Source organism: Hylaeus volcanicus, chromosome 6, assembly GCF_026283585.1.
Source record: "Hylaeus volcanicus isolate JK05 chromosome 6, UHH_iyHylVolc1.0_haploid, whole genome shotgun sequence".
Lineage (NCBI taxonomy): Eukaryota > Metazoa > Arthropoda > Insecta > Hymenoptera > Colletidae > Hylaeus > Hylaeus volcanicus.
The window spans coordinates 19,159,856-19,186,324 of NC_071981.1; the positions used below are offsets into that span (position 1 = coordinate 19,159,856).

General features: G+C 39.2%; 2 protein-coding genes across 4 annotated transcripts; both read right to left on the reverse strand.

Moving 5' to 3' along the window:
- Window positions 1–377: 377 nt before the first annotated feature.
- On the reverse strand, window positions 378–2,325 carry LOC128878594 (breast cancer metastasis-suppressor 1-like protein). Of its 3 annotated transcripts, none has more exons than XM_054126898.1 (3): window positions 2,183–2,277; window positions 1,606–1,839; window positions 378–1,519 (listed from the first exon to the last, which is right to left on the reverse strand). In XM_054126898.1, the coding sequence occupies exons 2-3, from the start codon at window positions 1,833–1,835 to the stop codon at window positions 1,045–1,047; spliced, it is 705 nt and encodes a 234-aa protein (XP_053982873.1). In that variant the 5' UTR covers window positions 1,836–1,839; window positions 2,183–2,277; the 3' UTR covers window positions 378–1,044. The 3 variants fall into 3 exon arrangements, with proteins under 3 accessions (XP_053982873.1, XP_053982875.1, XP_053982874.1); XM_054126900.1 differs by having other exon boundaries at window positions 379–1,519; window positions 1,606–1,823; window positions 2,183–2,293; XM_054126899.1 differs by having other exon boundaries at window positions 380–1,519; window positions 1,606–1,827; window positions 2,183–2,325.
- Window positions 2,326–2,802: 477 nt separating this feature from the next.
- On the reverse strand, window positions 2,803–25,496 carry LOC128878595 (globin-1-like). Its single transcript, XM_054126901.1, has 4 exons — window positions 25,042–25,496; window positions 20,118–20,985; window positions 10,376–10,607; window positions 2,803–9,239 (listed from the first exon to the last, which is right to left on the reverse strand). Exons 2-4 carry the CDS (start codon window positions 20,276–20,278, stop codon window positions 9,069–9,071), a joined length of 564 nt encoding a protein of 187 aa, XP_053982876.1. The 5' UTR covers window positions 20,279–20,985; window positions 25,042–25,496; the 3' UTR covers window positions 2,803–9,068.
- Between the last annotated feature and the right edge of the window lie 973 nt (window positions 25,497–26,469).

Consider the following 26,469-nt stretch of genomic DNA (forward strand, 5'->3'; position numbering starts at 1 on the left):
TCAAATGTTCTAACGATTAAATAATTTAAGGCGCATTCATTACCTTTCATATTTACTGTGTCATTGGCAGATTGTAAATTCCCTTACAATTAACTATCTCGATGTTGCACTACTCGTGCCTTTACGAGAGCGGGAATTTATAAAGCAGTAGCGAAAATAAAGAATAATTGTAAATAATTTGCAATGTTGTTCATTCAGTATTAGATTGTTAAACTCAGCAAATAAACAGATTTACTTGGAATACAAATTTCTATTGAAAACAAGGAAGCATTGAGGAAGTATACATTAATTTTTGAGGTTAATATACGAGTTTAATTGTATTATTCTTTAAAAACAATCAATAAACTTTTATCAACGTTTACGTAACCCAAATTATTTTTTTTATAAATAACAACGTTATTTTTGTCGAAAGTTTATTCAAAAATATGTAATATATTTAATTATTATGATACAATTTGTACACGAACAATGATATAACATCGTCGAAAATGAAAAGAATTGGTCTTCAAAATGCAATTTCGTAAACAAATTTTGTACTGAAGATTTTTGCGATCTTTAAATTCAGAAAGTATACATGTAATTTTGATATTATCGAGAAACTTATTTTACAAAATCATTTATAAATAAACTGTATGTAGTTAATGTTGTATGCAACGATTACTTAAATTAGTTTTTACAATTAACATTACGTTACTTTAATATTAAAGTATAACTATTGCATTCCTAAATTTAAAACTATATTCACAAGTGATTAATATTTATCAGTTCATAAATTGTTTCTGAAAGGCATAAGTATTGTATCGTGGAATTATCCCACGGGTCACACATATTTGAATGTAGATCAAAATGGTTCTGTAGAGATCAAAGTTTTATATAGAAAGGCACCCTATACAAGCATTATAAATGTAAAGAAGTTGCCATTATTGCAAAATGAGTGCAATGGTTGCTCTTAGATTGGTTAGACATTTGATTTTTATATAAGAGCAATACATTCACGTCATTAAGACTATTGCATTAGACAATTTTTGATATTTATGCTTAATATTAAATTATTTCAGTTTTCCGGCTGCTTAGGCTTTTCTTTATCAATGCCCAATCCTCGAGGATATCTGCATCATTTAGCATGTAAACGATGTAAGGGCCAGCAACGGTAACAGCTCTTCTCCTTTCAGTGTGATTTCTACGTCTTCTACCAGTTGAATTTAGCCACAGATCTGCATGAATATCAACATTGTTTCTGTCTTCTTCTAATCTGCGGATCTTTTCTTGTAAATCATTATGAATACAATCCCAGATTAACTCCTTTTCACTTTCAAAATTTTGTAATGCTGCCTGTTCTTCTGCTAGAAATTTGTTTTGTATATTTTGTAATCTATACTGTTTTAGTATTCCAGCTACTTCTGTTTTTGTTTTCATATTTTCTTTTAAACGTTCCAATGGCACTAAATATTCTTCAGATTTTCCAACCCGAACTTCTCCTAATTTTGTATCTACCTGAGTAATTCTTTCACGGTACAGCCTGAAACATTTATTATATCAAAGTATGTTCCTTTTCGATAGCTACTCACTTTCAATAAAATCTTTGTAACAAAACCAATGACTTACTGCTCTTTAAGAAGAGTAAATTGTCTTTCTAAATCAACTAAGTTTTCCATACATTCATTGCGTCGCCTTTCACATTCATCTTCATCCATTTCCGAAGAATCATCGCTATCGCTATGTTCTGCACTGCTATCACACGAGGCAGAGCTTTGATTACTTTCGTTACTGTCGTGCGACATTTCTTCTCCTTCTGCTTCTGATTCATCTTTAACGCTTGGCATCTGTCTAAGCATTAAACTCACATGTACAATTAAATGGTAGAAGATCAACTATGCATTAACATGATTACTACGATACGTTTATGTGTAAATTTACGTTACAGTAATATAACCTCAAAATTAATGTTTACGACGTTTACACTCGTACCGTTTAAATAATAACAAACGAAATGAAGAATCATGTACAAATGCCTATGAATTGTATGTAGTACTATTAAAACGGAAAATAATATTGTAAAAACACTAGTATTTCAATTAGGAATTTGGAAACATTCTACCGAAATCGTATATAAAATTGTATATAGTATTTTAATATTTCGGTAAGTAACTTTATTACAGTTAATAATGATGTGTATACGTACTGTGAAATAATTTTATTTAGTAGTATAGGGCCACAAAATATGTAGTAGAAGATAAAATAATGTCTGTCAAGTAACACGCGAAACAACCATTTGTAAATTGATCATCTAAACATGCGGAGGTTTTGTTGAGCATGCGTCTTAAAATTTTTTCAAGATAAAGTTCTTGTAAGTTTATAATATAAATACCATAAATAATATTGTATTTAATTATCGATTGTTATATGTATCATATTACAGAAAAAAGTAGGGCTAAAATTAAAATATAAAAAAATATCAAACAAATCATATGTTAATAGTTAAATGTTAATAGTTTAAAACAAATTTTAATTTTCTGATCTCAGACATAAATAATATGACCTTAAAGTTAATTAGAATTTATTTGAAATAAAGTTTTCCAATTTCTAATTTTTTTACCCAGACCTGGCAACATCTAGCGGTAAGAAATTTGAACTATTTCTCGACAAGCTTGGACGTTTCATTTTAGATGGCGCCACTAATATATAAATATATGTGCATGCGTGTGCATGTGTATGAACATGTATATGTGATCATATGTGATATAAAATCGAGCATTGATATTGATGTTAGATGGCAGCACCGTCTTAGGGTCCATGAAATAAATAATTGATAATTATAAAATAGCAGTAAATATCGTACGAAAAGTGATCCTTAAGTGTACATTACATAATAACACCGTCTGCTTATCAGAGGAAAGAGAAAGTGACATTTAGAAGTGTAGGAACAGGATCTTCCAGACAAATTCGACTGGATTCTACAGCTAGAGGGCTATGAACTGTTATGAACTGTTATCAACTCTTCTTAGTTGTCAATCAATATCAGATTCCTATAAATAGCAAAATCCTGCGCTTTCCGTACAACCTCGAGTCTAAAGCAGATTATGCCGAGTAAGCCTTGCCGTTAGTTTTGTATTATTAACCGTTAAATTGAAAAGTGGAAGATCTTTAAGGTTGATATAAGATCTCTTACTTACATCTCCACCATCCATTCATCAATGGAAATTATTTATATACTCTGGTATCATACAAAGGCTATTTTTATATTAAAACCTGAGAAATTAGACATATTCAGTAAAATCTAAAACGTCCCTTATTAACAAACCTGTATATCATTATCAATCAGATACAATTTATCAAATAGGTATCAATGAAATATCTAAAGGGAATTAAAAGACACGTGTAACCTTTATATATGTACATATATTTTGTTCTATATATACATATATATACATATATTTTTTAATATGTAATACTCCATCGGATATAATAATACATTTGGGCCTGCATAGAACAAACAGACAGATAATGCAACATTTGCATAATTGTAAAGTATACTATAAATTAATGTATACAATATACACATATTTCTCGTGTGCTTTCTCTGATTCGTGAAAACTTTCGATTAAATAGGTCTCTTTTTGCGCAAAAGGAAGGTACAACTCGTTTTGTGCATTTTGTTGTTTTTTTTCTTTTCATATAAAACTCTTTTTTTGTTTTTTATTCATTACGGTTAAGATTTATCACACACGAGACGGTTACGGTAAGAATTCCTTTACTCTGTAAATTTATGTACGAAATGAAACATCCATTAAAAGAGACTGATAAGAAACTCGTGGTAAACAGAATTTTGAAATGATGTAGGCACTCGATTTTTGTTTACACGTAATTTCACTTTCATGGTACGGAGCCGTATTTAATGTATAAAAATTTATAAGTGATTCGCGTGGGGTTGGTATGCTTGTTTCGGAAGAGATAACGCGTCTCCGAGGAAATTTTCAATTATCACGAGTCGAGCAAATAGTTCCTTACCATACGCATCTAACGTGCCGTGTGCACAGTTTCATGTTGTAGCGGACATTCTAAACATTCTTTTCTTAATCCGCGATCATTCTGTATAACAACAATTTCATACAGGTTTTTTTTTTTTTAATACTCATTTCATGCAACATTTATCGCAGCGCCATCGTGGTTCGTTAGATGTATCGAGAGAAGCGATTCTTGAAAACATTAATCTCGTGAATAATATTCAATGCGAAACAGTAAAAGTTCGTATAAAAATTAAGAAAAAGTTCAGAGTGTTCGAAGAAAATATTACGATTTTAGGAACGTGACGAAACGTTAGCCGTTTACAAATAATATTTTTATTGGAACAGAACGAGAGGATGTATTTGCTATACAGTTTACACGTAACAAGACTTGTCGAACTGCGAAGGCGCTGTATTCTTACCTAACTTGTCGATCGATCTTACTTCTGGTTAATAAGAGTGTGTTCACATTGTACACGATTGTAAATACGTCGTCAGGAATATATATACAGGGTGTCCCAAAAATGTTGGAGTTCCTTGAAAGGGGTGGTTCGGGAGGTGATTTGAAACAACTTTTTCCTTTGCGAAAATGTCGGATGGGGCTTCGTTAAGCAGATATTAACAAAAAAGACCCCGACCAATCAGAGCGCGCGTATACCGTTGGAGCGGCCGCGGTAGCGAAGGCTACGAGCTAGGCGGCCGCGTCAATGTCCTTCGTGCGCGTCGAGTCACTTGTTCGCGTACGAGCGCGGCCGCCTAGCTCGTAGCCTTCGCTACCGCGGCCGCTCCAACGGTATACGCGCGCTCTGATTGGTCGGGGCTTTTTTGTTAATAACTGCTTAACGAAGCCCCATCCGACATTTTCGCAAAGGAAAAAGTTGTTTCAAATCACCTCCCGAACCACCCCTTTCAAGGAACTCCAACATTTTTGGGACACCCTGTATATAAGTATTTTGTGAACAATTTTTGAAATTAAGACGATTTCGAATAGGTAACCTTCGTGCAAGTAACGAAGCGTTCGTTTTTAAAATAAAAACCTGGAATATTCTAGTTGTCCGACCACGCTCGCGCTTCCTTCACTTCCAGATCTGATTAGTAGATCGAGATCACGTGTGGTCAGACAAGTCGAGTATTGCTTGACCATTGAATGCGCGGCGAGACTGTATATTTATTTATATAAATACAGACGGTTTATAGTATTCACGTCGGACGATCGTGTATAATGTGAAAGGCGCGTTACATATTCATTTTCTTCCTTATCATTGAACACGTATTTTCTCTCTGAGGCAAAGTATTCGCCGATATTCCTGCCCGTCGATCGAGGAACGATAACTTCAGAACATCTTATAGCGACCCATGTTGCTAGGACAGACATATTGTGCTATCTGCATTACGTATCGTGATCGCACTTCTAATGCGAGAAGTAGGCCTGTCTGATTTATTTGAACGCGCTATTGCTAATATGTTTCCGTGACCGAGTACCGATAGGTAATAAATAGATGATTTGATCGTTCTCCATTCGTTAAGATGCGTTAGGTCTTCACGCGCGAAAGAATTGTTGATTGTACGCAATTAGCAACGAAGCCATCGGGTCTCGTTGAGTAAATGAAGTAACATCGAAAGAACGAGGCGGCAATTGTTTTGTAGGACAGCGATTCGATAACCTCGTCGACGAGCGATACAAATAAATTGATCTCAGAGAGAAACAGAAATAGATAAATACGGCGAGGAAGATACAGAAACAAAGGGGTCCCATGTTTCGAGAACCACCTAGGAAATTGACATTGCGCAAAGGGATACACCCTAAACGTTCGCATACTTTTTTTTTTTTTTCTTTCTTAATCGCGAGTAAAAATCTATATAATTGTCTTTTGACGGTCAAAGATCGTGTACGTTCTGAACATCTTTTTGATTATACACTATAAAAATCGCGCGACTACGTTAACAATGGTTCGTCCGTTTGATGAGATATAGAAACGACGCTCTTCGCGATTTTCGTTAAAGTGGCTCGCTTATGTATGTATGACATGGTATTTATAGAGCTTGGAAAGGAAAACATCGACTCTTAATTTATATTACGTTAAAAAATCGTCGAGATATCGTGACTTCGGAATAAATAAATCTCGTTTAAATAAAAATAATTTATCGAGCGTATGCGAATCGCGTACAGAAAGCGAGGAATATAATATTTATGAGAAATAATCGTTTAAGTCTACAAACTTAATCGATACCGATTTTCATTTGAAATACTTCTCCCAACTCGTCCTTTTTTCGCTTTCTTCGTATACCTACTTTTTTTTATTAATACTTCTTTGGCTCAAATTTATGCATTATATATACATATACACACACTCACACGCACACATACACACATTCATGTTTACATAATTATTGAAACTGTTACGTTAGTAAATCGTTATCTATTATTAATGACCGGTAAAGTTTGCATGGACTTCAAAATAAATCTATTTTCACGTAGACGATTATTTGATGATTGAAATTTGTTCGTTCACCTCAATGTCTTTCATTATAAAAGTTATTTTATACCTGTAGGCATTCGATATTTGTATACGTATTTTTGACGGGGATTTAAAAGCTTACGAATACAAACATTATAAGATGGTTTGGCAGATTGCAAATAGTGGAATGCGATAGCGTTGCAATATTGGATTATTTTGCAAAAGGGCACTCGATATACAAAACAATATAGAAGGATGCACTTAAGACACGTATTAACCTAACACATTTAATTTCAGTAATGGATACTCTTAACCAGGGTTTCGCAAACCGTTGCTTTTATGGCGTTATTGTTCTCGACTGTACAGGCTTCGAATCAATAAATACTTTTCACGATGGTAGGCGGACTTTTCAGGTTTATTTACGCGATACAACGTGCCCGTAGCTCGCGAATCCCTGGTCGAAACAATGACAAGTACATACTACACCTATAGTACATTAATTTATTTCAATCAACGCAAATCGAATGAAAGCTCTCGGACGCTTCCGAAAAGCGTGTACGTAGCTGTAGCATCTAACTTTATTCCCGAAATACGAATTGGTCCATTTCTGACTGTAATGTATTTCCTCACCGCGGCAAAATCTGTTGAATTGATATTTTCTTTTCGGTTGAACGGACACAAAACCAAACCACGAGGGAGAAGTTCAAATGAACATCACAGTCGCCGAGAAATCAATGTAATACTTATTAATAATCTTTTTCGCACACGTGCCATTGCATTTTGTCACGCTTATAAGCTGCCTAATGGATTCTGTACTTTGTGAGAATACAGGTTATCGATTTCTTTGTTAGCCGTTCTGACACTTTCCAATATTGCTCCCTTGTAACGAGGTGACTTTGAAACGCTTCGTGACACACGAATTAACGGCAGATGCATGGACATGGCAGATACAGTGAAACTCTAGTCGTAATTGTCATATAGAAAAACGTATAGGTAGTCCCCGAACGTCGCAGAGGAAACGCCTAACCCTCTTTAATCTTCGCTACCCCGTGTGCGTGTGTGGCGAGTGAAAAATTTCGTAACTTGTTTAATTTCGTTCCTGAATCTCGGATAAAAGAAAATGAATCGTAACGAACTATAAACAGCATTTTTAATTCAACGACTTTACTTCGAATTTCGATGAAGCTTTCCAACAATGATTCTAAATTCTTTTAAATTCTGTTTCCCACTACGAGATTCTCAGAGCAATGGGCAGGGAACATATTTTATCGTGAACTATAGAAAGCTGTGCTACATACGCGACTTACGTAACCCAAGGCTCTCATGAATAAAAACACCAGTCAACTTCGATTGGTTCGAGGTAATTCTGATACCAATTATCGAGCGCATGCTGAAAGCCAGAAGTGCACGCGAATTCGCTTAAAATGTATTCGAATTAACCGCGTGTTCGACTCATTCCACGTTAAATCGACCGAGATTCGATACCACGGCCGCTGATACTTTTTATTTCGAACTCCCCGCGCGTGTGTATTTGCACTCCTGATAAAATGTTGCACGGTAAAATGGAAAATTCAACGAATGTGACCGACGCATCCCCATCTCGCCTTTGATATTTACGCGGCACGTCGAGAGAATAACTTGCGTTTATAGTCACTTCGAAGCTGAAAACATGCTCTTTAGAATTACGAACAGCATACGTTGATTCATAATTACGTTAATTAATTCATAAAATTCTCATCGCCTTCTCGTGATACTTTCGCGTGCCAAAGTATTTTATTCTACATAATGACGTTTCGGAAACTCCTTTTTCTCTAAAATTTCTGATTTCTTACTATACATGTTAGAAAACGCTGAATGTTTGGTAAGTATCGACGACTATGGTATCGAATCTCGTGGAATTTAATTCCGAGTGTCACGTGTCGGGAACACGAATTCAAAGATTAACGAATCAATGAGAAAACGTTGAGTCCTGCTTCGTATCTGGTCACCCAATTTCTTTTGTGTACCATATTTACGTCGTTCAAATTTCATCTCAACGATCCCATCGTTTATCGACAAATACAAACAAGCGAAATTAAGTTGAATCGTACAAAGAAGCCGACCGATGAACAGGAAGTCAATTAATCCGAAACGATGCCGCGTTATTTATTCTTCTTTGACCGTCAATAGAATCCACGATTCGTTTCGTCATTTGTTTTGCGGGACGAAACGACCAAGTGTGCAATACGATAATCATAGTTATTTTTCCCACGTACATTATTTCCCATAACCGAGACCCGCTCGATGGAAAATAATTTGAAATCTAACCATCCGCAAAGCACCACTTGTGCTTCCGTAAAAAAGAACGTTATTCGACGTTAATGCGTTTACACGGTTCCCACTGGCTCGATTCTGCTTGAACGTTCGATCACGCAGATTACAACAGATCTGAAGAAATGGAGATATTTCGGAATAAACGAACGATTGTGCGATCGAGTGGTCTATTCGTTCTCTTTTTGGGATTGCTCGCTTCCCGTACGAAAATCAAGTCCCGAGGGACAGAAAGCGATCAGGAGACTTCCCCTTCGGACATTAAGGTTCCTTCGGTTCTTCGCGACCGAGACGACTAGGATTTAGCAGTGTCGGTCTGTGCTTTGTCGTTTTGGGCCTTGTTGAAGCCTTCGATCAGAGTTTCGATGATGAACTTTATCGTCAGCTTGTAAATGTTCTCCACGTTCTCTGAGTACCGATCTTCCAGGGTCCTCTCCACGGCGTCTAGGAATGGCTTTTCGATTTTCTGAAAATAAAATTTCGTGTATACGTATAACACGCGAAATGCAAAACGATCAAAGTTATCGCAGTTCCTGACGGTCGAATACTTTCGCGACCCACTAAATCTTTTCAAACTTTGTCTCCGCTAGGTAAAAGCATCGCCTACTTTCAGCAACTGTGAAATGTGTTCTCGTACCCTCTGGCGATTTCCGAAACCGCCTGTTGGGACATCGCGAGGGTGAGGTGCGGCGATGGAATCATGAAGAGGACGTTTAAAGCGCGGAACAATCGATGGAAGAAAATCAAAGAATCTTTTGTACCAGGGAAATCGTTCACCAGGAATTGCAGGGAGGCGAGTGAATTTTATGCGGAACGTTCAACTCTGAGAGAACGTTTCGAAAAAAAATGCTCTATTAATTACTTGGATTTTTTCGTTCGTAGTAGTCGATTACGTTTGCCGTTTCGTAGGATGGCAAGCGAAATTTATGATCGAAGATGTACCTTCGAAGTTTGAAGGTTTCTATCCGTGATTTTCAGTAAAAATTTATGGGCTGTACGTATTTATATTGTTCGTAAAGTAGAGTAGTTTCTTTCCTTGATCAAAGCAGACGTCTGTTGATGGAGTTATGTTTGATAAACTAGAAGTAAAACTAGGGAGTGTTTGAGAACGTTTTAGAACACTTTAGTTAAATAGGCTTTCGCTGTGTCTGCCTTTTAAAGACTAATGGAAGCTGTTACGGCATCGTTGGATAGGGAACGAGCAATATTTTTTAATAATTCAGTTAATATTTAAACGTTGCGAAAGCATATTACAGGAAAACGATGTGACGTTGCCATGCTTCTGTTCTTAACCTTTTATTTACTGGCGAGACTTATAAGTTCCGACTGTTTTCTCATGGTATTACTTTGAACGCTTTCAAACCTATTGTGACTTTCAAGTCCACTTCTACGAAGTTCGTTTTTTTTTTTTTTTTTTTTGAACCTTGTCAGAGAAAACTTTACAAGATTATATAAATTTTGAGAAATTCACTAAATAAAGGGTTAAACGACCCTTTTCACCTTACCTCCGTGTCACGAAACGACATTTTACCCGAATATACTGAAACTAATTTTCTTAATATTCTTAGTACATTTGCTAACGATATATCGCATGTAACTTACCCAAAAATATTGCGGATTGAAGCCAGGAATTTTCGTGTGGGTGGCTCCGACTTGATGAAGGCAGGTCAAGAAGACGTCCATGTCGTCGAGGCCTTTGATACCTTCGTTGAGGGCAGACATAACTTTTTCCGCGTGTTGTGCCAGCTCCATGCTATTAGATTGTTGCTCTTTCGTCTTGAGTTCGCGAAATTGCTCGAACATATTTAACAATTCCGCATTTTCCTCGAACAACCTGCGAATACACGAAAATGCATACGCGAATTAAGACGCAAATTAACAAACGATAATCGATCTTCAATTATAGAAGAGTTGTTTCATTAACGAACACGTTTCATGAATGAATGAGGCTCGAGAATATGGAGCACTGTACAGTACTTATGTAATTTATCACAGCTGAAATATTTGTCGTCTCGTAGCGGTACGAAAGCTGGTACGTTATACTTGGCTGTTATCAACGATTATCAGGCAATGCGATCACGCTACAGGCACATGCCATTTAATGAGCAATCCTACCATTCATCATCTGCGATTGTGTCAAACAGGTATCGTGTCCCGTTATCATTCGTATTCCACTTCATTCCATAAACATTCGCAACTTGCCGTTCGCGATTAAATATGGAAAGGATGAACGGATGCGTGTGGCCCAATAGGATGTCATCGTCTACGAAATCGTCTAACTCCGGGAGGTTCGTTAAACAAAAACAATCGAATTACAGATCTTTCGATACATGAAAACCCTCGAAATACGAAACTCTACGTAAGACTACACGAGAACATCGTTATGGTCTTACTGTAATGCATTTTAGATATTCGCATAAACTATAACACCATTGCGAACGTCTGTCGAGGCTGATATGCAAATACCTAGTCAGAGAGTTCAAACTTGTGGCTGTAGTTAAGGACTGTGGTATGGATTCAAAGTTCTGGCTACGCAGAGGAACCTTTCAGAGACTCCCAAGAGTTCGGGCTCAATCCATACGGTGTACCACGCTAAAATTATAACGTTGGCTTTATTTAATTTAACACGTTGATCGCTATGTCACCCTAAATATATATATATATATATATTTAGCATTCAACGTATTAAATAGAAAATGAGCTGACCTGTCACTTGTGGCGTGATTAAGGTAGAATAGTGTGTTACAAGATATTCCAAGTTAACTTTGGTAATATGGTCGCACAAGTTTTAGCGCTTAAGTCCAAGACTGTGTCACGTTATGATGGAGCTACGATGACCTTTATTTGTTAAAATATTCACCGGGAAGGGGAAAAGGACTGAGTAGAGGCAGGAAATCGATCCAGGATTCTAAAAACTCGACTACCAGAAGAAAGATGATCTCTTGGACCTCTCCGCAGTGGTTATCCTTGGAGTACTTAGAACTCACGGGCCTTCAATTGTCCTTCGCCTTTCCTGGACACTCCAGATAACTCGGCCACCCCCTGACAAGGCCCACTTGTCTTACTTTAGAAAGCCCTTTTCTTTTATTCTCTTCCTCTTCTCTCTTCTCTCATTTTTCTAATTTTTTTTACATACTACATTGCGAACATTTCTATGCATTCGCATCGTGCATCACGCAGAATCGTTCGATGAAAAATATCTGAAACCGTTTCTCGAACACTCGGATCTCGTTGATTCGAAAAAATGATATTTATCGTTAGCGGCGGCTAATCTTAGAAGGAAGTAATAATAGTCATTTAAAAATAGTTCCTTATACCAATCCGGATCAATATATTCAGCCAAGCATTTACATTTTACTAAGAAGAACATGAGAATAGAAGTTATTTTTGTACAGGATAGCTAGTTTTGCGTACGATAGTTGAATCATTTTCACAGATGACATAAAATTCCGCTCAATACGATCTAGCCTCGACACGATATACCCACGATCAATATAATATCGACGTCAACCGAAATGCTACATTTCTTTCCTATAATCTTATCATAACGTTACAAGTCAAAAGAGCTCCTCTTTTTACGTCTGCTGACACTCCAGTTTGTTGGATACGATCTATTCTCTTTAAAAGCAGTACATGCTCCACTTTCTCTGCCAGCCACCGAAGAAAGAGAACCAGCGAAACGTATCTGACCCTTTCTAAAACTTCAACGTCCTATCGTTCGAGCATATAAATTAAAATTAAGAAATTCGCTTTCAGTTAAACAATAAAATCTTGTTTGTGGCGAATAAACGTTTCATTAGTTACGAATTTTCCGAATGTATACACGCCAACATCTGTTTCGAACCTGAAATCGTGCAGGGGATTTTTTTCAACTGGTCGCCGAACGATCGTACACATTTCAATCTGTCGTTCATCAATCGTGAAGTGCGCTAGATTTTAGCGCTGCGCCATATTGCCGTGCCACACGGTCGCGTCACACGGTTGGTTGTGCAACAACCCCCAACAATTTACAGTTATCGTTCAAACGGCGTGTCATTCGTCATTGCGTATCGTAAAAAAAAAATCTCCGTAACATCTATAAGTCTTCCAGAAATAAAAAACAACCGTTCGACTCCGAGGTGTACAATTTAAAGTAAAAATAAAACTCCACGAAATTACAATCGTTTGCGCTTTTCGTTGAGTTTTCCAACGCGCGGGCAACGATTGTAACTTTATCGCGTAATTGCTATTCGTGTAAACACCGTCATCCACAAATACGCCGATATCCCTGTCTGTTTCGTTTTCCTTTCGTAATAACGGGCTTTCGATTCGGTAAAGTTTATTTGAAACTCGCGTGAATGGGGGTTATACGTAACGATGAAAAAAATATCTATAAACGAGGAGCCGTCAGGATGGTGCTGACCAGTATCCCGAACATAACACGCACGTACAGCCGTTTATTGATTCCGGGGGTTCTAGCTGAACTAAGCGCGTCCGATCCACTCGCATCTCGAACGACAACGTCAACTATGACCAAATCGAACTTGATTAAGTTGCTCTGAAGCGGCTGGCTGATCGCCTTTCCGTATTTGAATACATTACCACCGATTGTTGGACGCAAATACTTGTCAAACGGCTCTTCGAATGCGAGAGGACGAAGCGATGCGCGCTGCGAATGCAGACGAGCGCTATAACGTCGCTGTGGATAAGAATGCTTCCAAATGGTCTCCGAGATTTATAGATCGGATTAGAAAACACGAAAAGGGTACAATTTTCGAACGATTTTTCCGCGTATTCGAATCGTATAAAAGTCAGAATAAACGTTACCTATGCCAACGTCGTAATATTTTCTATTCGAGTACTCTACTCGACGAAGCTGTCGCTACAGGTATGTAGACGTCGTTCGAGTCGCTTCGAGAGCTAATTAAAGCATCTTGCAGCGGTATGAGGGGTTGATTAGGTTGCGTAAGGGGCTGATTAAGGTACTTTAGCAAGGAATGAGCAGCTCGGCCATGTTATCAGAGCAAGGAATGAAGAGCTGATTAAGCTATCTCAGGAGCTGATTCAGTTGTCCCGGAAAGAAATGAGGAGCTGATTAAGTTACCACGGTAGGGAATGAGTGGCTGATTACGCTACCTCAGGAGTTGATTAGCCTCTCAGCGACGGGGAACGCGACTTGTTCCATTTACACGGGCAAAGCTTCACGTATTCCGAAAATTCAATATTGGTGAGCCAACGGTAACAGCGTCGAACAGGTAGGACGTACATTTTAGTAATTTAACGCAACATAATCCTATCAACGTTGTTCCATTCGTCTTCGCAGTAATTACACGCGTGTCTAGAGCTTACATCGTACAGTTGACTAAGATTAACGATTACGAGTAGCGGTAGCGTTGCGAGTACCGAAGAAATAAAACAACGTTTCTCTTTCGAAATGTATTTCGTTTAACTCCAATTAACACAGACGAACACGTCGCGGTATTAATATATACGTAGGGTAGAAGAACAAAGGTCTACCAACTATGCATTACTCTTATGGAATATTTACCAAATTAAGTATGGAAACGTTTGCTAAATTAATTACACCCTTATTTGATCTAATTTTTGGTTATTTATAGTTCGTACGGTCGTGTTCGCGAGGAGGGCCGTACACACACGGTCGAAACGTCGAAATATAATTTTGTTTGAACAGTTCTGTTTGCTCCCGCTGGTCAAACAAGGAAAACAGGGGTTGGACATTTATTTATATTCATAATTACCCACACGGGGAAAACGGGAGACCATATGACGTATAGAGACCGTCACCGAGAGGGGTCAAGCTACCTTTGGAAAGAGGAGCTGATTATACTGTCTCATAAAGAAACGAGGAGCTGACGCAGCTACCTTGAAGAGAAACGAGGAGACTTCGCTGTTTTTGTGGAACAAGGATATACGTGCGGTATCCTAAGGAGCGAACAGGTCTTTGTTGTTACGCACAGTTGTTCTCCAGAGACTTATGGTACCTAGTTTCAAGCTGTACTTGAGTAGAATTTAACTCGAATCGTCTATGGCTCTATCAGTTAACGCGGCGATTGCTCGACGCTCCTGAGGCGTTCCTAACTAATTCCACATTTCTTCCAAATAATACGCAAAGATTAAAAATACACGATACTTTGTAACCCGTCAGAGTTAATTTGTCATTTTTCATTTTTGTCGCCGAGGCTGTACGAAAGTATTCTTTTCTTCAGATTTCCTTTCCTTTACATCATCAACGTAACATCGTTTCGTTCCTTTTTCTTTGACCTGGCCTTTCGCAGCTCAATTTGCTTCCCTACATGTCTTTGTTTGCTCTTGATGTAGCAAAGTTTTCTGGAGGGTACAAGTTAATATAGCGGATTTCCGTCAGTTTCTTCCTTTAGGGTAGCCAAGTAATCGGACACTTGGCAAAGTTTTTTCTTAATGAAAACAGCAAACGTAGAACCCAGGTGCTTTCCGTATACTACTCGCGACGAAAAGTCAGCTCGATAAGAATTTTTCCATAGCCGAATTTGAAGCGATTCGAGTACATGGACAGAATCGTTTGAGTGCACTCGTTTGTGACATCGCCGCTGTGAGGTTGAGTGGCGAAGGATCGTGGTCTCCATTTATAATTACTTTATCGCGCATTTAATACGGGTTTCCCCACTGCGAACCCCAAAGCTCCCACGTATGTGTCTTTCGCGTACCTCGAACCAATCTCGCGCACGCGTACATCGTAAACGGTTCTCCAAGGGATGGTGCTGTTTTAAATGGTATGAAATATGTCCAATTTCTTGATGGAAGAATGAGAGACCCTTATTCTATTAAATTTAATCTGAAATACGTGTACGATTATTACATACGATTTTTATTTTTATTTCGGAAAATATGGAGCCCGAGGTCGGGTATTCTTTCGGCCAGGCGTCTATATTAATTAATTTAGGCGTTCGTATAGTAAGGACTGTTGTATTTTAAGTACCAGAAAGAGTGCAGTTTATAAACTAAGAAGAAAGGCGTTTAAATCGAGGTCGCTGCAGTATCTCCAAACGCTATTGATGTCGTTTCAGTAACGCGTTCTTCATTGGATGTCCTATATGAATAGAATCTAATGGTGTCAGGTCAAGCAATCGAAACACGCGATGAACTTAATCGTGTAAAAATACTACGAAATATTCTTCGAGGTTTGTTCCGACGAAAATTTAGTGAAACCTGTAATCGCCTTCTAAAGCAATTTTTAATTCCGTCCGATTATGTATAATTTTTTCTTGGACCTTGGTGAAGCGTACGGGACGTTCGCGAAGCGTTCGATTAACATTCGACGTTCACGAAGATAAAGGAGGATGGCAAGCGAAACAATGAAAAGGATTTGTAATGGATAGTGGGAGGATGGAACGAGATTGAAAGAAACGCGGGGTGAGTCGAAATCGAAAAATATAACAGGTGAAAGAGGAAAATCAAAGAAACAGGATAGACTCATTTTCGCGTCGATGCGTTCTCAAACAACCATGAGTGTACTATTTCTGCGCTTAGTCACGTGAATGGTCTGAAAATGCCAATACGAGGAAGTCCATTGTTCGCCAGCAGGTGGAGGGTAAAGGAAAAACAACGACTACGCGAGTTTCACGTAGAACTTTAACATCGCGGACGTTTGTTAACAACGGAAAAAGTGACTGTGCAGCATTTAGGTATCAAATGTCCATCGTTTGGGAATACTTTCTTCGTGCCATCATAGGCCTAGAACCGATACGTCGATAGCTGGCAGAGGAGGAAATTCCACCGTGACTGAAAAATTTAATTACAGACCCCGATAAACGAGTTGCGAGTTGCTAAACGATACTGCTACCTCTGCGCAGCATTTTCTAGCTGTTACGGCGTGTCTGAAAGGACTTCTGGGGCCTCGCTTGACCACGCGTATCTCTAGATCAATTCACAATTTGTCGATGTTTCGATGTTTTAATTTTACTTTGTTTACAAACACTACCGCGAATATTGTTGTATATTTTTAGTAAAAGAAAGAGGTAGAGTTGTAGGGTTGTGGGCCGATACTGCGAGTTCGCACGTTCTTGAGACTTTTTTCTTCGGGTGGGAGAGATATTTCCTTCGAGAGCAATTCCTCGAGGTCTCGGCGCGAAATCGTCCTTGAGTCGAGTGTGATTCTGATCCTCGTTTATTCTGACCTGATTTTAAAGTAAGTTAATTTCTCCCTCGCACCTTATCCGAACAGGGAATTTCGATGGGTGCGGAACGAACGGTTCCAGTGGATTTCTTACTCGAGGTGAAAGATCTGGCGAGATATTGAACGTTACATCTTCGAACAGGAACGTAATCTCTCTTTCTCCGCGTTCGTTTTATATTTATCAGTATTTCTGCGCGCTCGTTGATTATCCGAAGAGGGGAACGAATCTCGCCGGTTTTCTGACCGCGATAAATTATTTCAGGGTACCCCTTTGTAGACGTATCCCGCACGCTCTAGTTACGTTCAGAGTACATCGATATCAGGAATCCCATTATTCAGTAACAAGCATATAGATAAAGATAAAAAATAAATGGAGAGGGACGTCGACGCGTGCGAGGAGACGAGGGTTACGAGACGAACTAGCGGAGAATAATAGAGCCCCGAGAATAGAATGAAATCTGAACTAGACGCGAGTGCGCATTCGGTTTGTCCAATTCTGCAGCGCAATTTCCTTGAATTGGAAAATTGCATTGCAGCGTGGAAACGCAACCGACTCGTTAAACTTTCAAAATTGTATCTGTTAAGTTTGCAAGGGACTCGAGCGGACGACTGAATTGTTTGGAGATCAAAACGCGTCTTGCTTGTTCAGGGATGTAGTTGTTTCTAAGATAATACGGACGGAAAACGTGGTTTGGTTAATTTTCAAAGTTTTCGGTTCGGAGAGGGTGACCGTCGGTGTATTCGATTCACCGACACTTTTCGGCCAAATTGGAGCAAGGTGACCACGGCTATCTAGCGCCTCATCCCTATGATACCAGCTAACCTTCGGGCGACTTGGATTTACATTTTAAACGGTTTCTTTGGTTGTACATTTTTGAAGCACGCGAATCTTGAAAAACATGTAGGTGAAATTGGACAACTGCTATCCAACGAAATGCTTTCCCAGTGAAACCTCTTCGTAAATAGAAGATAATTCAAACTGCAACGATAAGGTATTATAATTATTCCGAGTCAAGTCGTCGAGCTAATCTCGAGGAATAATAGTACTCTGTGATCGGATGGCACCGCTTGACGTTACAATCGATAAACGTCATACGTTTCGCTGAAGATACGCAATCAAATACTCGTTCGTGCACGACAGAGGTTCAGGACATTATAATTATGTAGGAGAATTGGCGGAGAAGGACCAATTGTGTGCGCCCGCGTTGTAGTTCCTTCAAGTGAAATCATCTATCATATGTCAGACGCGTCCTATACATAGAGTTGCGAACAGAATGTTTGCGATTTGAATGTCGCGTCCGAACATTAGCCTATTTTTAAACACGTGCGAGTTAAAAATGCGAAGAAAAGTACAAAGGACTTAAAATTATAATTTCTTTATGAAATAGATTGAAGACCCTAATCGTCGCTTCACCGACGCCAACAAGTTCCGTCCTAGGCACCAAATTGATTACACGAGAAGATCGTGGAGCATCGAGTATAGGTAAAATCTAATATTAGATAACGTGTTATAATACAGATTTGGGGTCTAACCCTTAGCTAGATTATTGATTTTACTCTTATAGTCGAATATATGGGAGCGCGGTTGCCATGTACACATACTTCTTTGAAACACCTAACACAATTTCGTATCGCACGAGGCCTCTTTTTTCAGAAACTTCGTTTTAAAAATTTATACCGAAGAACCTGAAGAGACTACTCGCGGGGCATTCGAAGAGTTAAAAGTTCAAGAGTTATTATCGAGAGTTCGTGCAATGGTTCGCCGACCATAGTTGTACGTACATCAAAGAGAACTAGTTTCAACAATTTCTCGTTTCATAAATGAATTAGTTTTCGAGTATATTTCGTATTCCACCGAACCTTTCCAATTACGAAATCGTATCTGCTCAAGTCTTCGAACGGTCATCTTCCTTACGACCTCTAAAACGGACTTTACACAGTCAATTGGCTCGGATATTACACGCCGATATCTAGAAACCTATTGTTTCTCCATGAACAAAGAGAAGCCGACAGATAAAGAGGCACCGCGTGTATTTGACAGACAAAAAAATTGGGGATTGAATCTAGTATCTGTCGACGGGCAAAAAATGGAACGGACGAGGGAGCTGATCGTCCGAGTTAATTATCATCAGGGACTCCGGTACCGTGAAATTGATCGATCATTTTATTATCCAGTGAGGGCTGAATCTTTTTCTCGTGTCCCTTTAAGAAGACGAATATTTTGAAATTAAGAACAATCTTTTACAACCGGGGTTGTACCAGTTCTCTCTCTCTTATAATAGAGCAAACTTTCAACAACTTCAGTTTTGTTTTATATACATTTAATTTGTCACGCAATTAACAGGTTATTCTGGTGTTACGTTATTCAACGAAATTGAGATCTCAATGTCGCGTTACAAGCCATTTTCACCGTTTCGGAAGATCTGAGAAAGGTGGCAATAAAGTTCTATTGATATAACCGTATCGTCGTTTGCATAACCCTCCAGGGAACATTAATTCGCAAAATCTACTTCCATTTACTTTTAACGATATTGTGTACCACCGCGGATATCGTTATAGGGTAGAAGGGAAGATAAGACCAGCCCTTGGGATACCGATTGTCTCGGATATACTGAATACGACAGCGGATCTCGTATAATGTCGCGTATCTCTTTGGGAACATTGACGTAATCTGCGAATTGTCTCGTTAAACAAATCCCCTCCGTATTTGCCAACGAAATTCTAAGAATCACCGTGTGGCTTTACCGTTATCAAACTGGAAATATTCCATGGAGTTTCGATATCAATCTAACCGCTACATAATAGCGAGAAAGTTTCGAGTACTTACGAAATTAAAATTGCAACCCTTCTCTCTCTGGCTTACACGCTTTATTAAACATCCGAAATATCCGCCCTATATTTACACGCGAACTCAATACGCAGGGACACCTGATGTAATAATATCAGGTTGTCCAAAAAGTTCGTTGCAATTTTTAAGAAAATTCCAAAACACAACCGTTTCACCTTTTAAGGGATGTATACGTGTTCAAATCTGTAACAGCAAAAATCGACACGGACTTTCCAGACGATTAAACAATTTGAATATTGCACCGAACCAGTTCAGTTGAAAGTTTCGCCGTCGAATCGACGCTAGTCGTAAACCACCTACGAGTTTTGTAATTGTCCTTCGAATCTTATATCGACCCTACAAACCTTATGAACATGTAGACGCCGGTTGGCTCCAGCGCTCTGGACACGGCTTTCCAGCTGGCCATAACCGTAAATTTCTGTTTCGCCGTGAGCGGAAGTCGTGGATCCGTGGCAGTTTGCGGTGGCGTCTTCACAGTCGCCAATTTGCCAAGTTCGCAGCCCATGTTCGGAGGCAATCGGTTTCTTCCCTCCGTGGAAATAAAGAAGCACTAACACACTCGCAACGATTCCTCGTGGAATCGAACAATTACTATGCTTTCCGGACCAAACCCGAGCCTGGGCTCCCCAATCGAGCCTCGTTAATCTTTGACGCGCATCAACGACACCTAACAGGAACCAATCGGATCGAAAAACGGCCGAACACTTTTAATTAAGCGGCCTCCAGAAAGGGAGGGCTCTGCTTCTCGACGAACTCACGGAATCACTGCCGTTTAAACCCGTTTCACTCAACGTTTTTTTCAAATATTTCCTTCCTCGTCGCGAGCCTGCCAGAGATAACACCATCGACAACGGAGTCTCTAAACGTTCATCACCGATCAATGGCGTTCGCGATTACCATTCTACGATCGTTTCGGGGATACGGGACGTTCGGTTGTTCCGCGCGCGTCTGTGGTTGTCGAGTGTCCAGGTTTACACGTGAGATTCGCGTTCACTCGTCCTTTAAGCTCCGAGCACCCTCAACAGTTCCTCATCATAGGTCGTTCGACAACGTTTGGTCTCGCTGATGGGTTCGAATTTCACTGATATCCATGCTCATCCGCGTCCTCCAAAGAAACGATTCACTTTGGGGACCTCGCTGATTCCATCGTTAGCGAACCCTTTTGAAGTTCTTCACGCTCCGCCGATGACGAAGTTCCGTTGAAGTTCTCCGCTGAAACAAACGAAAAGCAACCTTGGTTAGAACAACTTTTCGGTAGATGGATCCTCGAAGGGAAGAGGAACGGCGGACAACGGTGATAGGTGATTCGAGCTATCGAACGATTTCGGTTCGTTGATCGAGAGAAGAGAAAACAAAGAATGCACTCGAAAGAATGCTTTATCAAAACAGACCCGCGCGTTCGCGAGAAACAGAGGACCGTCTCCCTCTGTTGATTTATTACCCTTTTCATATTCGCTTTTCTACAGCGTTACGAGCCGTCGATCATCTTCCTCGAAACGATCGCGTTACCTGTACATTTTTATCTATTGATTCTGGTAATTTCATTTGAAAATTAACAAAACTTGTTGGAATAATATTATTCAGTTAATGCAAAAATATATTATTCTACTGCCACGAATGCTAATCTTAGATTGACTTCGAGATCTCATATATGTATAATACTCGAAAATCAGGTCGGATGAAAATGATATTCCTTTTTGATAGCGCCAGTGACTTCTTTCCTCGGTAGAAATGAAAATAATGTTAAAATATTACAAGGGGTGTCTTCGAATGAAATGACGCCTGCGTGGGATTTGATAGGAAACGTGGAAAAGTTTGTGTAGACATACGTTCGGAAATGTTTCCCTGAAGAGTTATTGTCGCATAACTTTGCGTTTCATGCATACCACTCAGGAGACTAAGAAAATTGCAGTAAATAAAAGTCACGGACATTCTTTACCTAGAACAGTGATGGCGTATTGCAAAAGTTGCTCGACATGGTTCTCACCTACTTGTGGATATTTTTAATGCGTTCTTTTCTACGATTTTATATGTTTGCTATTGTTTAGATCAACTTTGCTCTCCTGGCAACTGATATCGAAGGCAGGATTTCATTGGAAGGGGACGTGATCCCTGAAGGGTCCTCTAACGGATTTGGAACGAAACGCTATGATACATATTTCTCTACCAATCACGAATGTGGCCTCTTATATCTATACAATGTTATCGAATAAACGTTGCTCTTTAATTTTCACTAAATATAGAATTGCAATGGCGCTGAACAAAGTTTATTCTTTTTAATTAGAATTATCCAAATTTTGATCATTTATTAAAAAAAAAAAAAAAAAAAGAAGAAGAAAAACTTCCATCCATTCAATTAACAATTATTATCGAGTTTTAATTTTGTAATGCCATAAGAAGAAATAGTTTCTTGCTTTGATGGGTGGCGAATGCGTGTCAAGTGGCTGGGAACAAAGCCAGGAATTTTTGAGAGGGCATGCAATCCCCGCTACGAAGATATGAAGCTCGTGTCTGGATATGGAAGAAGAATACTTGGACCACCCTTTGTAGATATGAAAATGGAAATGCTGCAAGATAATAATTTGGTTACAAACTGCATGCGGTTAAGACAAGCGAAGGGAACATTTGCATTAACAAGACCATGATCGCTCCTAACTCCGACAGAATTATTATTTTCAATTTATTAGCTAGGCACTTTTAAGTCCTCGATTCCCTTTTGATACCCTGCACGCTGTGCGAATTGAATTATGGTAATTAACAGGCAATTATAGAATAATACGAACAGCAAAGAAGGAAGGGAGTCTCACTCATTCTCTTGGCATCCTCGGAAACAAATTTCTCAATTACGTTTCATTTTAAAATAAATCTGTAAATGCGAACATCTAATTTGTTAATTTGAATGCCATGGCATTACGTTTATTATATTAAATACAATGCATTTGAAGTACTTAGTATAATTAGTTGCATAAAACAAGTTGAGGGTGGAACTTCACTGTTTCGTTTCATCTGCATACAAGATTGAAAGAGAAAACAGACTTAAGATAACGAATAAGTCTGCCATCTTTTTCTAAAGTGGTGGAAATATCGATTTCCTAGGAACATTTATATCTACTTACAAAGAACAGAGAAATATCATCCCAAAGCGATTAAATGGAAGCAGTCACTCGAGCTCTGGTTAAATAAGATTATAACAAAGGAATATATTACACGCTACTTACAATAAAACATCAGATATCGCTGCTATTTACAGATGAATCTCTTTATCTAAAAATAAACTGTGCTATCTTATGTAATATGAGTTAAACGTCATTTTATTCAATCTCTGCCTTATTCGAACTTTGAAGCCACTCGAGCCATCTCTGATAAATGTTATTTCTCAAAAATAAAAGAGAAAATTAGGTGTCCTGTACATCGATTAAGTCATCAATTCTGATACCTATCGTACGATTCTTCTCGATGGAATATTTAGTCTGATGGTTCCATTTCTTCTTCTTCTAAAAAAAAAAAAACAAAAAAAACCAAGGCACTCGATTTGAATAAGATCACATCCCATTGCATACAGCACTTTAGATGAACGTCCTTGTTTATATCGCAACGTCCACGACTTCGATTACGTAAGCAAGAATGTGTACAAAACCCATAAAAGAACGTCGACGATAAACACCGATGCAAGCACGACGCTGGTGAACAAGGATCAATAATTATTTCGGACGAATTGGGAAGAATCGAATCGATCGATCGACACGAGAACAACTATGTTACATCGGTGGCTAAATCGATGATTATTTTCCTTATTGTTCGTGAACTTAATGGGATTGTTTCCAAGGGAACATTTCTCGTTTAAAAATAGGACAAAAGACTATAACGTTCATGGAGTGTGCTATGCGGTATACATTGCTGAGTAACAAACGTAAATTTAAATTCAAGAAAGTATTTATAACGATTACGAAAATATACGCAATCGCGCCCTCTTACCAGTCGTGCCGTGGTTTAAAAAGAATATACGTTTTTATGCGTAGCGCAATCACTCTGAAACGTGGCAACATACATTAAAGTTGTATTTTTTTATCGTAAGAGTTACCCATGTTTTCAATACCGTTTATTTTAACGTGGTACTACGCTTTAGCATTTCTTCGACGCGATAATAACTAAATTTTATTCAGTTCTGTTAACGTTACAGGAAAAAATGCTGCTGGCTTTTACGTTTATCGCAACACGCTGTCCTTCAACGCGGAAAATAAATAAAGCGGAGAAATATTAAATTATTAAGGTATAAAAGAATTACGTTGCTTTCACCTTGATAGGATTGACACGAATTCTTTGATCATTTAAATACGAGATCCTTAAAGGGATACGTCATTGGAGATAAATCACGAGGTGGCAATTGAAAAGGAATATCACAAGGAATGGTTAAATTAAACGAGCGAAATTTCTTTCTCGAGAAAATGTCGTCCAGGAAATAAATTTTCAACAACTACAGGAAGAATTCAATCGTATCTAAAATAAAAAAATTTCGAATCATTCCCAAGGGAATGAGTCGATGCGCGAATCGTGCGATGTTCATATTCGCGAGCTGCTTTAATGTTCAGAGAAATGAGCACGTAGAAAGAATAGGATGAGAAACGGTACAAACGCATACAAAGAGAATTAAACACAAGGCGACTTTAAAATTGAAAAATATACAAACGAACGTTGTTTCCTGTTGGGTGACGTTTCGCCGAAAACAAAAGAGACCGGGGAACAAAAACTGTAAATAAATCAAGGGAAGAGTGAAACGTCAAACCTTGCAAATAATTAAAATGAAAAGGTTGCAAGAAATCGATGAGAAATGTCTCTGAAAAACCGTTAATCGATACACACCAAAAATCTGATTTCAACAATACCAACAATAAGTGTACGCGAACATGCTTTTGATATTTTTCATGGCGCTAAAAAACATTTCTAGAGGTAAAAACACCTCTTCAAAGAAACACTGATGTTCCACAGAGAAAGCGTTTTACACAAAATTCCTTCGAAGAGTTTTTCACCCTAGAAACCATTAAAATTTTCAACTAAAGCCAGGAATGCGATATCGCATGTACATAATACCTAAAAATCATTCGTAATGCATCGATTGTCAAACGTCCCTCTCGTTCGTCGTTCAAAAAAACGAGTCCTCGTATTCGAGTCTGCATCGATCTCTATTCCTCGCAAATTTTCAAAAGATCGTCCACCGATCCCTTTTCCGGTCGAGGCGAAAAAAATTTTAGAGAAAGCTCGAAGAATCACCTGATACATAAAACGCGACTTCTCACGGCTCGCGTCGCGTATTCGAATCGAGTCGGCCGAATCGATTCGCACGATTTACAAACTTCGTCCACGCTTTGGCTGGCCTCGCGGCCCTCTGTTACTCGTTAGCGAAAAGCTGCTGGTGCACCGTGTTCCCTTTTCCTCATCTCGGGCCAAGGATGCGAGTCGAGGACACCGTTGGCGCGTACATATCCTCATCCGATGCTCGACGTCGCTCTTCCGCGTGTTTTAACGTTAGTCCCTCGCGTGTGCGCACAATTCCCGTCGCGGAGGGCGTTCATCCGCGTGACAAACGGTTCCCGTGGACCGTAACCAGGATTTTCGGACAACGATCCACTGGCACGGTTCCTGTTTTCTATCTTTAGAACGTCTCCCGGGGCTCTGGATCGTTCGCGAGGGTAGTTTGCGGCGCGGCCCGTGTGGCTTTCAGCCCAGACAAGCCGAGACTGAGGCACCAGTAACAAGTGCTCAGGACGAGCATGCACATGCGCAGCCACGGTCACCCCCTTATCTTTTCGGCCTCCCCTTCTAACCCGCCATCAACGTGCCTCGATACAACCTGCGACCAATTAATCGAGCATTTTGCATTTTCTTTCCCCGAACGAGCCGAGGCCTTCTCTTGTTCCCCGCGAGGTGCGCCGACGACGAGGACGCGGGGTGGACGTGTAAGGGCGCCTGTCGAGGGTTGTCATCGGTTTTTCAAACCGGCTAACGTGGCGCCAATGCGGGATACAATGGGTGGGATGATCCGGAGGTTTATCTTCCGATGAGCGTGGGTTAGGTCTGCGTGCTGCTCGATTGCGAGGATGGACAAGGCTTTTTTCAATGACAGGGTGCACGCTGACGGCGATGCCGTTCTTCGGGTTCTAAAGGTTCACGTTTGGGAATTTTTTGTTTGGACCATGTTTCGGAAATATCTAAATTTAAATGCCGCGTTTAGGTGGTTGCGAGCGATATCGATAACTCCAATAAACTTTATTTATATTTTATCAACGTAACGAATCGAAACGAAATATTTTACATACCTATAAAATGTCTCCAATACCTTACGTAACTATAAAACTTTTTTTGTATGATAAGCTGTATAGCAATCGCCTACGTGTAATGCAAGTGCGAACACGAGTAATTTCTAGCATCCATGGAAACGTAACGTTCCGCATAGTTACTTGTCCGGTATCGTTTGAATTGTTTAAATTAGTTTTTAGCAAACCGTTGTCTCTACTGACACGTACAGGATGAAAAGGTTAGAGTTTAACTCGGCACGACGTAAATGACACCTGTCTCCCCTGCAAGCGCAAACATTGATCGGTTTGCCTGATATCATCTGCGTTCTGATTTCACGTGGATACGGACTCCTCTGCCATGGCCAAATTCGAAAACGGCAGTACACCTGTCGAGTTTCAAGTA